Genomic DNA, 12,311 nt, shown 5'->3' with positions numbered 1-12,311 from the left:
CTGGCAACCACAGAGCCCAATGGTTGACTTTGGTAGAATGCAGAAGTGGTTTACCATTGCCATCTCCCATGCAGTATGAGATAATGCCTTTCAGCATCTTCTTATATTGCTGCTGCCCAATATAGGTGTTTCCCATCGTCTGGGAAACATACCATTGGCATTCGATGGGATTCAAACTGCCAATCTCTGGCTTGCTAGTCAAGTCAAAGTTGGTGTGATGTAAATACTGCCTAACTTATTTTTAAAGACACTGGTCAACCTACTGCACAATCTAACACCAGCGTTTCCAACCTGCTGCGCAATACAATACTGGTGTTTCCAATCTGCTTGTTGTGTACATGAAAGACGGCCACAGTGGTGTGGTAGAAGTGGGCAGTGAGGAAGTGATCTAAAGCAGCCTGTAAGCACTTTTGCTGTGCTACTTCAGTTGGAAACAATGTAAGTACATAAACATAACATAAGAACAGGCCTGCTGGATCAGGCACAAGGCCCATTGGGTCCAGCATCCTGTTTCACACAGTGGCTCACCAGATGACTCTGGGGAGCCCACAGGCAAGAGGTGTGTGCATGCCCTCTATCCTATTGTTGCTCCCCTGAAACTGGTATTGAGAGGCATCATGCCTCTGAGGCTGGATATGGCCCACAGACATCAGACTAGTAGCTGTTGATAGACCTCTCCTCCATGAATTTGTCTAAGCCCCTTTTAAAGCCATCCAAGCTGGTGACCACCAACACATCCCATGGCAAGGAATTCCATAGATTAATTATGCGCCATGTGAAAAAGTACTTGCGCTTGTTGGTCCTAAAATTCCCAACCTTCAGTTTCATGGGGTGACCCCTGGTTCTAGCATAGAGGGAGAACAATTTCTCTCTGTCTATCCCCTCCACTCCATGCATAATTTTATACACCTTGATCATATTCCCCCTTAGTTGCCTCTTTTCCAAGGTAAAGAACCCCAGGTGCAGTAGCCTAGCCTCATAAAGAAGGTGCTCCAGGCCCCTGATCATTTTGGTTGCCCTCTTCTGCACCTTTTCTAGTTCTACAATATCCTTCTCAAGATACAGTGACCAAAGCTGTACGCAGTACTCCAGATGTGGCCACACCATAGATTAGTATAAGGGCATTATAATATTAGTATTTTTATTTTCAACCCCCCTCCAAATGATTCCCAGCATGGAATTAACTTTTTTCACAGCTGCCGCACAATGAGTTGACACTTTCAATGAGTTGTCCAGCATGACCCTGAGATCTCTCTCCTGGTCAGTCAACGACAGCTCTGATCTATAGATGTGAAGTTTCCTTCTTTTGCCCCAATGTGCATCACTTTTCACTTGCTTAAACTGAGCCACATTTGCCATTTTGTCGCCCAGTCCCCCAGTTTAGAGAGATCTTTTTGGAGTTCCTCACAATCTGTTGTGGATTTCACTACCCTAAATAGTTTCGTGTCATCTGCAAATTTGGCCACTTGGTAGGTCACCCCAACTTCTAGATCATTTATGAACAAGTTAAAGAGCACTGGTCCCATTACTGATCCCTGGGGGACCCTACTTCCTACCTACCTCCATTGTGAAAACTGTCCATTTATTCCTACTCTCTGTTTCCTCTCCTTCAGCCAGTTACCAATCCACACATGAAACTGTCCCCTTATCCCATGACTGCTAAGTTTACTCAAGAGCCTTTGGTGGCAAACTTTATCAAAAGCTTTTTGGAAGTCCAAGTATACTATGTCAACTGGATCACCTTTATCTACATGCCTGTTGACACTCTCAAGGAACTCAAAAAGTTTATTGAGGCAAGACTTTCCCTTGCAGAAGCCATACTGGTTCTCCTTCAACAAGGCCTGTTCTTCTATATGCATAACAATTTTGTCCTTAAGTATGCTTTCTATCAATTGACCCGGCACCAAAATTAAGCTGACCGGCCTGTAATTTCCTGGATCCCCTCTGGATACTTTTTTGAAAATCAGAGTCACATTGGCTTCTTTCCAGTCCTCTGGTACAGAGCCTGATTGTAGGGACAAGTTATATATCTTTACTAGATCAGCAATTTCAAATTTGAGTTCCTTCAGCACTTTTGTGGGAATGGCTTCTGGCCCTGGCAATTTGTTAATTTTTAGCTTTTCAAAACTGTTTAGAACATCTTCCCTTGTCACCTCACATTCACCCAGTTCCTCAGCTGCTAAACCTGAAAAACTCAATTCTTGGGAGGGTATATGGTCAGTATCCTCCGCCGTGAAGACAGATGCAAATAACTCATTCAGCTTCCCTGCAATCTCCTTATCCTCCTTAATAATCCCTTTCACACCCTCATCATCCAAGGGGCCAACTGCCTCCCTGGCAGGTTTTCTACTATTGATATATTTAAAGAAGTTTTTCATTATTCCCTTTGACACTTCTAGCTATATGCTCCTCAAACTCTCTTTTTGCATCCCTTATTGTCTCCTTGCATTTCCTTTGTCAGAATTTATGTTCCTTTCTGTTCTCTTCATTTGGGCAGGACTTCCATTTTCTGAAGGAATTCTTATTCCCTTTTATAGCCTCCCTGACTCTACTTGTTAGCCATGCTGGCATCCTCCTGAACTTGGTGGAATCTTTCCTCGTTCTTGGTATACATTCCACCTAAGCTTCTAGTACTATGGTTTTAAATAAGTTCCATGCTTTCTGGAGTGATTTGACCCTCCTGACCTTCCCTTTCAACTTTCTTCTTACCAGTTTCCTCATTTTTGAGAAGTTTCCTCTTCTGAAGTCCAGTACATCTGTGTTGGACGTCCTTGACAATTCTCAACTCACATATATACTGAATTGGATCACACTGTGGTCACTGTTACCCAATAGTTCTTCGAAATCTTGCACCAGGTCCTGGGCACCACACAGGATTAAATCCAAATTCGCCATCTCTCTTGTTGGTTCTGCAACTAACTTTTCTAAGGCACAGTCATTTAGCACATTTAGAAATTTGGACTCTCTGTCATTACTTGAATGTGAATTTACCCAGTCTATGTGTGGGTAGTTGAAGTCACCCATTATTACTGCCCTGTCTCTCCTTGACACCTCTCATTTGTTTCTCCAACTCCAGGCCACTCTCAGCTATTTGATCCAGAGGGTGATAGCACATCCCTAGTAACACATTTCCTTTCAGTCCTTGAAATGTTACCCATAATGATTCTGTGGAGGACTCTGGTCCACTTAGGTTTTCTAGCTCCTTGGAATCTATCCCTTCTTTGATATACAGTGCCACTCCTCCCCCAAACCTCCCCTCCCTGTCCTTTCTATAGAGTTTATATACAGGAATAATCATGTCTCACTGGTTCTCACCATTCCACCAGGTTTCTGTTACCCCTACTATATCTATGTTTTCATTAGTAACCAAGTACTCCAGCTCACCCATCTTGGCTTGGAGGCTTCTGGCATTGGTATACAGACACCTATACGCTGGGTCCCTCACCTGGTGTTGGCGTGTGCTATCCCCCTTACCATGATTTGACCTATTTGGCAAGCTGTCCTGTGTTTAATTCTGCTCAACTCCTGGCTCTACTCTGTCCCCTTCTAGTTTCTCCGAAACATATTCTCCCTCACACCTTAGAGGATTTTGCCATCCAAAGCAGATACCACCCTGTTCCTGCCGGCAATCCCCCAGGGGTCATTTTAAAAGCTGCTCTGCGATCTTGATTTTTAGCACCAGCAGTCTGGTTCCATTTTGGTTCAAGTGGAGCCCATCCCTGTTGTACAGGCTTCACTTTCCCCAAAATGTATCCCAGTGCCTAACAAATCTAAACCTCTTCTCCTGGCACCACTGTCTCATCCATGCATTGAGACCCATCAGCTCTGCCTGTCTCGCTGCCCCTGCGCGTGCAACAGCACTTCAGAGAACGCTACCCTGGGGGTTCTGGACTTCAGTATGCTACCTAGCAGCCTAAATTTGGCTTCCAGGACCTCCCGACTGCATTTCCCAACATCATTGGTACCAACGTGCATCACAACAGCTAACTCCTCCCCAGCACTGCCCAGCAACCTACCTAGTCTGCAGCCTTTGTACCAGGCAGTTAAGTAACCATGCGGTCTACACGCGGGCCACAGACCGATCTTTCTATGCCCCTAATGATCAAATCAACCACTACTAAGAGGCCCCCACCACCTGGAGCAGTATCCTCTGTGCGAGAGGATATGGGTGCATCACCCAAGGAAGGGGTCCCTGCTAAGGGAGTGTTTCCCTCTTCCTCAGACCGATGTCCTCCTTCCCTGAGATCCTCATTCTCCATGACAGCAGAAGCACCGACAGCATGGGAGTAGTGCAATGAAAGTGCCTGCACCCTGTTTTAGGTCACTGTGCAACTTCCCATTTCTGCAAGCACTGCCTTTACATGTGCAGCAGCCCTGACAGGTCAGAAATACTGGCATGGGACTGCTCATCATATCACAATGTGTATTTCATAAAGTAATAGCTTGCCCTATTTATGATGGGCTTTTTTGTTTGACTGTTTTTACTTGCATACTTTTACAAATCAACAATCTGATATCATGAATAGAGAAGTAGGACTGAAGACTCTTTGCTGCAGTTATCTATACAATATCTTCATCACAGGTATTAAATGTGTGATGGTACATTCATGCATATTCTTTTTTTTTTTAGGAAACTGATTTCGTTTGTCTTGATGGTGGGGAATATATTTTTGAAAATGAAGACAGCATATTGAATCACAACAATGATGAAAATGTATATATACCTCTTTATACAGATGAAAAAGACTCTGAATTACACATGACTGAATATGAAGCCCCAAAACATATAGGTATTGCCTCCCCAAAGGAATTTAAAAAGCCATTTCCTGACAGCGATGAGTTTGACAGCAAATCCAAAGATCTGCATATTCTGGAAAACACAAATCATGATGATTCAGAACTTGGATGCAGCAAGACTGAGCAAGATGAGACTATTCAACAAGAAGACCAAAGGAGTAAAATTCTGAAATCAGACTCAACACTGTCAACATGGACAGTTTCTGATTTCACGGGCTGGTTTAGTTGGAGAAGCAAACAAAACAAAGAGGCTACAGGAGAAATCCCAGGGGCTATGAAACAAATTCCATTCAGACACAGAAAAATAGCAATAACTGATGATAATGACTTTAAAAACCTAAATGATGAGAGTGAAAGAGAGCCAAGTGGTTCTAGCAGGTTTCTGAGCAGTTTGACAAATTTGCTGCATTATGGAAGTAAAAAGTCAGGACTTGATTTGCTGTACAAAGAAAATGAACCAGAAATCCACGACAGCTCCACCATTGCTGGGAATGCTGACCACCATGCCAGTACAACAACACCAGAAACAAAAGAAGAGGACATTGACTCTGAAGTATCCAAATCAAATTGGTATGATTTGCAATTAAGTGATATTTTAATGTTGGGATACTCTAAACAAAATAAAGTCAGAAGAGAGAAGCATGCAGATGAAGAAACTGCAGACCAAAATGAAGAAGCTCGGCCTCTAAGCTCAGAATCAATTGACACTTTAATAGATGAAGGCTTGAGAAAGCCAACAGTTGTATCAATACACCTTGAAGAGCAAAATAATGAAAGATATGTTCAAGAAGCCTCAAAGGAAGCAGTTGAATCAATACTCCATGAAGAACATAAAGAAAACTACGTTATAGAAGATCCAGACTCAGAGGTTAAAAAAATAGATTCTGAGGTTCAGGTAGCCAATGAACACACAGATTCCAAGGATGCAGCAGTTACATCTTTTTCCACTGAGCCTGCTGACAAACTACTAAAGTGTCACTATACAGAACAGGATTCAGTATCAGATAACCAAGTTATGGAACACATTAGCACGAAAGCTATAACGAAGGAGTCAGAAAGGAAAAATGACCAGTCAGGTTGGTATGAATGTATGTATAGTAGCATAATTGATTTGGAGAGGGTTGCCTCAGATAACCAAATACATGAGTCCGTAGATGTTCCCAGTTTACAGGAATCAGTTGTAGATCAGCTTCCATCTTCCCATAATATAGGTCAAAGTTTTGATCCAATAGCTAGCCAAACTGCAAGGGATGAAAACCACGAGGGCCCTCAAAAACATCAGTCTTTTTTCTCTTTTAATCATTTTACGAGTGTACTGAATTTTCAGGGTTTTAAAAGACAGGCGAATGTGCTAAATACAAAAGAGGATCTGAAGTCTAGTGAGGAAAACTCCCAGTTTAATAAGGGTAATGAAATATTAAACATAGGTAAAGACAGTAAAGTACAGTTACTAGCAAATCAGAAAGCTACTGAAAAGGTGTCAGAAAACAGAAATATAGATACCTCCTAAGAAAATTTTCTGTTGTCTTTTTCAGAAGCAAAACATAATGAAGAAAGTAGAGAAAAAACACAGAATGGTGAGTTAGTGAAAGGTCATCCACCCAATATTCTGTCTAAATTAGAACACAAAATCAACTATGATCAACATATACAAATAACTAAGTATGAAAAATATCAGGACCAAAGTTCTGAGAGTTTAGAAATGCAGGATTATTCCAGTACAGAAGATAAAAATATTCCAGAGGCTAAACAGCCCTCTTCTTTAAAATTAGCAAATCTAGTTGATTCACCAGAGCAGCAGCTATATGCTACTGGAGGCATTTATTCCTGTGAAAAATCTTGCCCGATGAAAGAAGAACCATATGATGGTAAAACAGTCGGACCTGATCATATTGAAGAAACTGAGAAATCACATTTTGCAAGTGGAGCATATGTAGAAAGGGCATCAAAAGGAAGAATGACAGAAAGAGTGGAAAATGAAGAAAGTAAACTAGAAACATACAAAAAAATGATTTTCAAGGAGCTGAAAGAACATTTAGATGATGTTCTACAACTGAAAGACATCCCAGATGAAGTTGAAAAACTTCTTGAATTATCTGATGAAGATGAACTTGTTAATCGAGGGATCATAGAGCAAACCTTATCAGACAAATTCCAAATAACAGAAAGCACAGAGACAGCTAGCCAGGCAGAATGTAATGAAAATTGTTCCAATGAAGACATGAATAAAAATATTTTTTATAATAAAAAAGCGGAGGAAACAATAATTTATCAAAATAACCAGAATTCAGACCAGCTCCTATCTATTTCTAGTTTATCTCAAAATATAAACTTAATCAAGGACTTTAATTCTGAAGAAAAGTCCAGCAAGTATGAAGAATCTCAGCCTATCCTTTCTTTTACCCAATACAAACATCTGCTTTCCTTTCAAAGCTCTGCAGCAAAAAATAAAAATTCTTTGCAAATAATCCAAGAAAATATGAGCTCTAAGGATGAAAATAGCTATCCAAAAAGAAGTGCTGAATTAATACTAAGAAACAAAGAAGCAGAAGAAAAAGAACAATGGCATCAGATCAAAGGCAAGGAAGCAGCAGAAAGGGACATTTCCAACAAATATATGTTGTTACTTTCATTAACACAAAACAATGAAGACAATGAAAATGTAATGAAAAATGCTCAGTTACTAGAAGGTATATCACTCGCTTCATCTGCGGACCATCAGCCAGAGCATATAACAGACTCATTATTTAGCAATGAAAATCTGAAGGGAAAAAACACTGAGGATGGCAAACGAGAATTCCTTACTACACAAAGTAACAAACCATCTTTAATAGGAAAAGAACAACACAAAGTACCAGAATTAAAATGTTGTGTACAAAAATCATCACAGAAGTACAAGACTATAAATAAAGTATCCTATGCCTACAAACAGTATATGAACGGAAAGAAAGAAATATGGAAATGTTTTGTCCCAGAAGTTCTGAATGGGAAAAATCTTAGACCTGTAGAAGGAACAGATGTCAATCAGAATGTCCTGGTTTCAAATTCATTATCATCTTTGCAATTACATTCAGGAAAATATATAAAAGACTATATACAAGAAGTCAATGTTGTAGATTCTTACAAAGAAAAAGAACCTGCTGATATGAAAAACAAAGAGAATGTGTTTCCTGATCCCATCAAAAATGATTTTCCTACAAATCCTAGTGATGTGCAGAATACAAGTGTAATAACTAATGAAGGTATATAGGAACATAAGAAGCTGCTTTCTACTGAGCCTGACCATTGGTCCATCTAGCTAAGTATTGTCTACACAGACTGGCAGAGGCTTCCCCAAGGTTGCAGGCAGAAATCTCTCTCAACATTATCTTGGAGATGCCAGAGGGGGAACCTGGGACCTCAGATTTTCTTCCCAGAGTGACCCCTCCCCAAAGAGGAATATCTTACAGTGGTCACACATGTAGTCTCTAATTCAAATGCAGACCCTGCTTAGCAAAGGAAGCCACAGGAGGCCCAATCCAAATAATGGTGGTGTCACAGAGGGAGGATGGTTTAGTCATTGAATAGAATCCCTCCAGTAAACACTATGGAGAAATTACATTCTTGCATGAAGAATGGTCAACTAGATTTGAAAGAAAAATCACCAGGGAGCAATTTAATGATTAAAAATATACTTTTCAGTAATGTGAAGTGGTGTTTTAAATCTAAAATTCAGTATTACATATTTGGAGATGGGGATGTAGCTCATAAGGTCCTCCCAGGTTCCATCCTTAGCATCTCCAGGTAGGGCTGGGCAATATAATCCTGTCTGAAATTCAGGATAACTTCTACTACTTAATGTAGACAATACTGAGCGAGAAAGATCAGTAGTCTGACTTAGTATAAGGTAGCTGTTCCATATATTCATAAAACATTCATTAAGCTGTAAACAAGAGAACTTGTGTAACACTGATTCTCTTCCCTTCCCCACTTTTATTTGAAACAGAAGGAGAATGGCTATTTCAAATCATCCTGCATTTGAATGACTTTTGTTACCTTTTAACATCTGTATTTTCAACAATGATGACATGGAGTAAAAAGGTGAGTTTCTTCTCTACTGTTTTCTATCTCAAGTAGAGATTTCTTGTAGTTATCAAAATGCAGTGGCTGCAGCTTAACAAACAGCTTCAGCTGCTGGTGTTCTATGGCATTTAAGAATTGAAGGGGGGGGGGGAAGGAGCAGGTCTGATGGCTGAGCCAGAGTTCATTTGCTAGTATACAGGCCTGTCATTTTATCTGCAAAGCTGTGAGGAAGCTAGGCTCATTCTGGAGCTGAGGGACCTACTGGAAGCTCTCTTTTTATTGGGTGGGTTCACACAATCACAAGGAAGTCTGGTTCCCAGTCCACACTCCCAGCACTGGTGTTTTGTGTGAACCTGCTGAAGTCCATTTACTGAGCCTTCTGCCTGACATTCACCCAACATTCTCCGCCCAACTTCAATTGTCAGATACAAATGGGCAGAGAATGTCAGGTGAATGTCAGGCAGAAGGCTCAGTAACTGGATTTCAGTGGGCTTGCACAAAATGCCCACAAGAGGCACGCACTCCCTGAGAACCAGAGATTCCTGGTAATGGTATGAGCATGCCCTTTGCGTTTGTCATCACACCACATCACCAATATTAAGATTACAGTACAAGATAAAAACTCCCATAGCACTTTCCATAAATGTTAACATTGTAAACCCAATTTAGCAAGTCACATTATTATGGATATTGTTTCCTTATTAAGCTCTCAAAAAGTTGTAAGTGTGCAGTGAAGCTATGCAACCAATAATCAGACAGTATTTGCATTGCCAGATTATTGATTTATAATTTTTGTCACTGAGCTAAAAATTCTCAGTTTGTTCAGAATTCTTATACAGGCTGAAGGGAAAATGTCAACTTTAGCTTCCTCCTGCTGCTTCCTCCTCTATGTCTCACAACAGCACCAAATAAAGTCATTTCATCTCAGGCAAGTGCCTAGGAGCAAAAAGGCTCACATGCTTCTCTCCTTAAGCAGAAAAAGCCCCAGACACATCTGTTGCCCCTCACACTTAGTTAGTCTTAAGGGGTGCAGGGTTTCCTCTTCTATGGTCTGTTCTTCCCTACATATGCTCTGTTGCAAACAAACAAAAACCAAATCCCACATTTTCCTAGTGACGCTGTCAACAGAGGGAATACAGCAATTCACCCAGACAAACTGGTAAAGAAGAAAGATAAAGGAAACCCGCTTTCTCAGTGTTTGCAACTATAGGTGTGAGAGAACTCTTTGCATGGCAATCACCCCATTTTTGGGCAATAGCAGCAGTAAAAACACACCCTCTCTTCAGCCATACAGTACATTCTCCCACTCATGCTCTTTCCTGAGACATGCTGGTCACATTAGGAGCTACTTCTATGCTGTCCAAGCTAGTGCTGCAATGAGCATCCTTATTCTCATATACATAGAAATGCACATCTCATATGGGGGCCTTTGATTTTTATACATGTCCAAAAATTCTCACATATCAGACACCCCCGGGGTAAGGTGTAAGAACATTAGCCTGTATAACCAGTTTGTAGGAAGTAAAAGCAAGCTCAGCCAGGCGGAGGAAGAGTAAGAAAATGATAGCTGTTGAGTTTATTTGTAGAGAGTCTACTAGTAACCCATGCTTACCCCTGCTGCATAAGGAGTAAACTGCTACTCTGAAGTCATTTTTGTAAGCATCGTTTAAGCTTCTTGAATCCAACAGCTACATTTGTTAGTGTACATTTGGTTTTTAAATTGATCTTTTCTGATCTTGTCTTGGCTTAATGACATTGGCACATTATCTATTCTAGATACAAAGGTGATGTCCCAATCTGGACTCCCAGAGAGGAGAGCTGGTCTTGTGGTAGCAAGCACAACTTGCCCCCTTAGCTAAGCAGCATCTGCCCTGGTTGCATATGAATAGGAGACTAGAAGTGTGAGCACTGTAAGATATTTCCCTTAGGGGATGGAGCTGCTCTGGGAAGAGCAGAAGGTTCCACGTTCCCTCCCTGGCTTCTCTGTATGGCTGAGAGAGATTCCTGCCTGCAACCTTGGAGAAGCCACTGCCAGTCTATGAAAACAATACTGAGAGATTGTCTCAGATACCAATGATCTGACTCAGTATATGGCAGCTTCCTATGTTCCTATCTTAGTATATTTTGTGAAAGTTAACTGAAGGTGGCTTTGCTAATAGAGTATGAAGTGCTGAGTTGCGCCTCCTCTTTTGGCAATTCCCAATTTTATGCAAAACTGTCCTGAAAGAATTCACAGAAAACAGGCAGGGATCCTGAAAGGGAGGGGTGGACTTTGCAGTGAATAAAATAGTGGTTCATTTTAGAGAAAGGATGAGTTTCCTATTTGGCACTGTCAGTTTGCTTTTAATTATATACAGGACTCTAAAGGAACTCTAATTCAGAATCTTGCTAGTTGTAGTAGCTTCCCTATCCAGTCCTTATCAGAGGTTCCTTAAAAACTACTCATAAGAAATATAGGGTGCATAGAACATTCTATAGAAAGAATGGTTGATAGCCTGATCCTAAATATGCTTACTGGAAATTCATCATGTTTAATGGAACTCCCTTTCTTCCATATATATATATATATATATATATATATATATATATATATATATATATATATATTTCATATTCATATATATATTTGTGTGTGTGTGTGTATATGTGTGTGTGTATCTATATCTATATCTATATAGTATAATATGAGTATCTAAACTGTCAGTATTTCGATAACTGAAGTTGCCTTAGCAAACTGAGGTGGAGTGGGGAACAAACTGAAGAGTTTAAAAAAATCAAATTCTAAAAGAGGAATTAGAAACAAACATTGCCATTCAAGTAAGATCTATGCATTATCATCCCATCCCAGCTTGAACATTTCAGCCATTGCAGCTTGTGAATCTGATCATGTTTCCAGCCGAGTCACAGAGCTGACGTGTTTTACCATACATGTTGATTTTAAAGAGTGTTACCTAAGCCTCTATTTAGCAATACCTCTCAAAAAGCTGTGGGACGTCAATCCATATATTTCACAAGGAAGAGCCTATGGGAATACTACACTATAAGACAGTCGTTAGTCATTAACCTCCCTTTTGCAGCCCTCCCTTTAAAATGCATAAATGTCAACGCAGGATCTCTTGTCCATTTGGAAACATACACTAGTACAGAATCTCTCACCATCTGGATCAGGAACTTTCAGGAAGAAACTAGGGTCACTGTAATGTTCCTTATAGATATTGTAAAGTAATCTTTATGTTATTACATTTTTTGGCCCTCAAATGGAGACAACAGAGGAAGAGGTAAGTGTTTCTAAAAGTTGAACTTTATCTAGTGAAAGGTGGACTTTTGTATCTTCAGAAAATAATGCATACCAAACTGTTCAGCGACTGCCATTGTTCTGCATCCTTTATTACCGTCCATTCCCCCTACACACACACACACAATTTATAATGTTTATTTTGGAGTTGTGAATG

General features: G+C 40.4%; 1 protein-coding gene across 5 annotated transcripts in view; it reads left to right on the top strand.

Annotated features, from left to right (window-relative positions):
- MIA2 (MIA SH3 domain ER export factor 2) overlaps nt 1–12,311 on the top strand; it is a 94,385-nt gene that overhangs the window by 28,964 nt on the left and 53,110 nt on the right. For 4 of the 5 annotated variants that reach the window (XM_053286553.1, XM_053286551.1, XM_053286552.1 and 1 more), the window contains exons 5-7: nt 4,631–5,873; nt 6,333–8,039; nt 8,783–8,877. In XM_053286553.1, coding sequence (XP_053142528.1) covers nt 4,631–5,873; nt 6,333–8,039; nt 8,783–8,877 — 3,045 coding nt within the window. The remainder of the gene's footprint in view (nt 1–4,630; nt 5,874–6,332; nt 8,040–8,782; nt 8,878–12,311) is intronic. The other variant, XM_053286554.1, reaches the window with a different exon arrangement.

The sequence above is a fragment of the Hemicordylus capensis genome, chromosome 1 (assembly GCF_027244095.1).
Source record: "Hemicordylus capensis ecotype Gifberg chromosome 1, rHemCap1.1.pri, whole genome shotgun sequence".
Taxonomy (NCBI): Eukaryota; Metazoa; Chordata; class Lepidosauria; order Squamata; family Cordylidae; genus Hemicordylus; species Hemicordylus capensis.
This window is presented reverse-complemented; position numbering and strand designations above follow the sequence as displayed.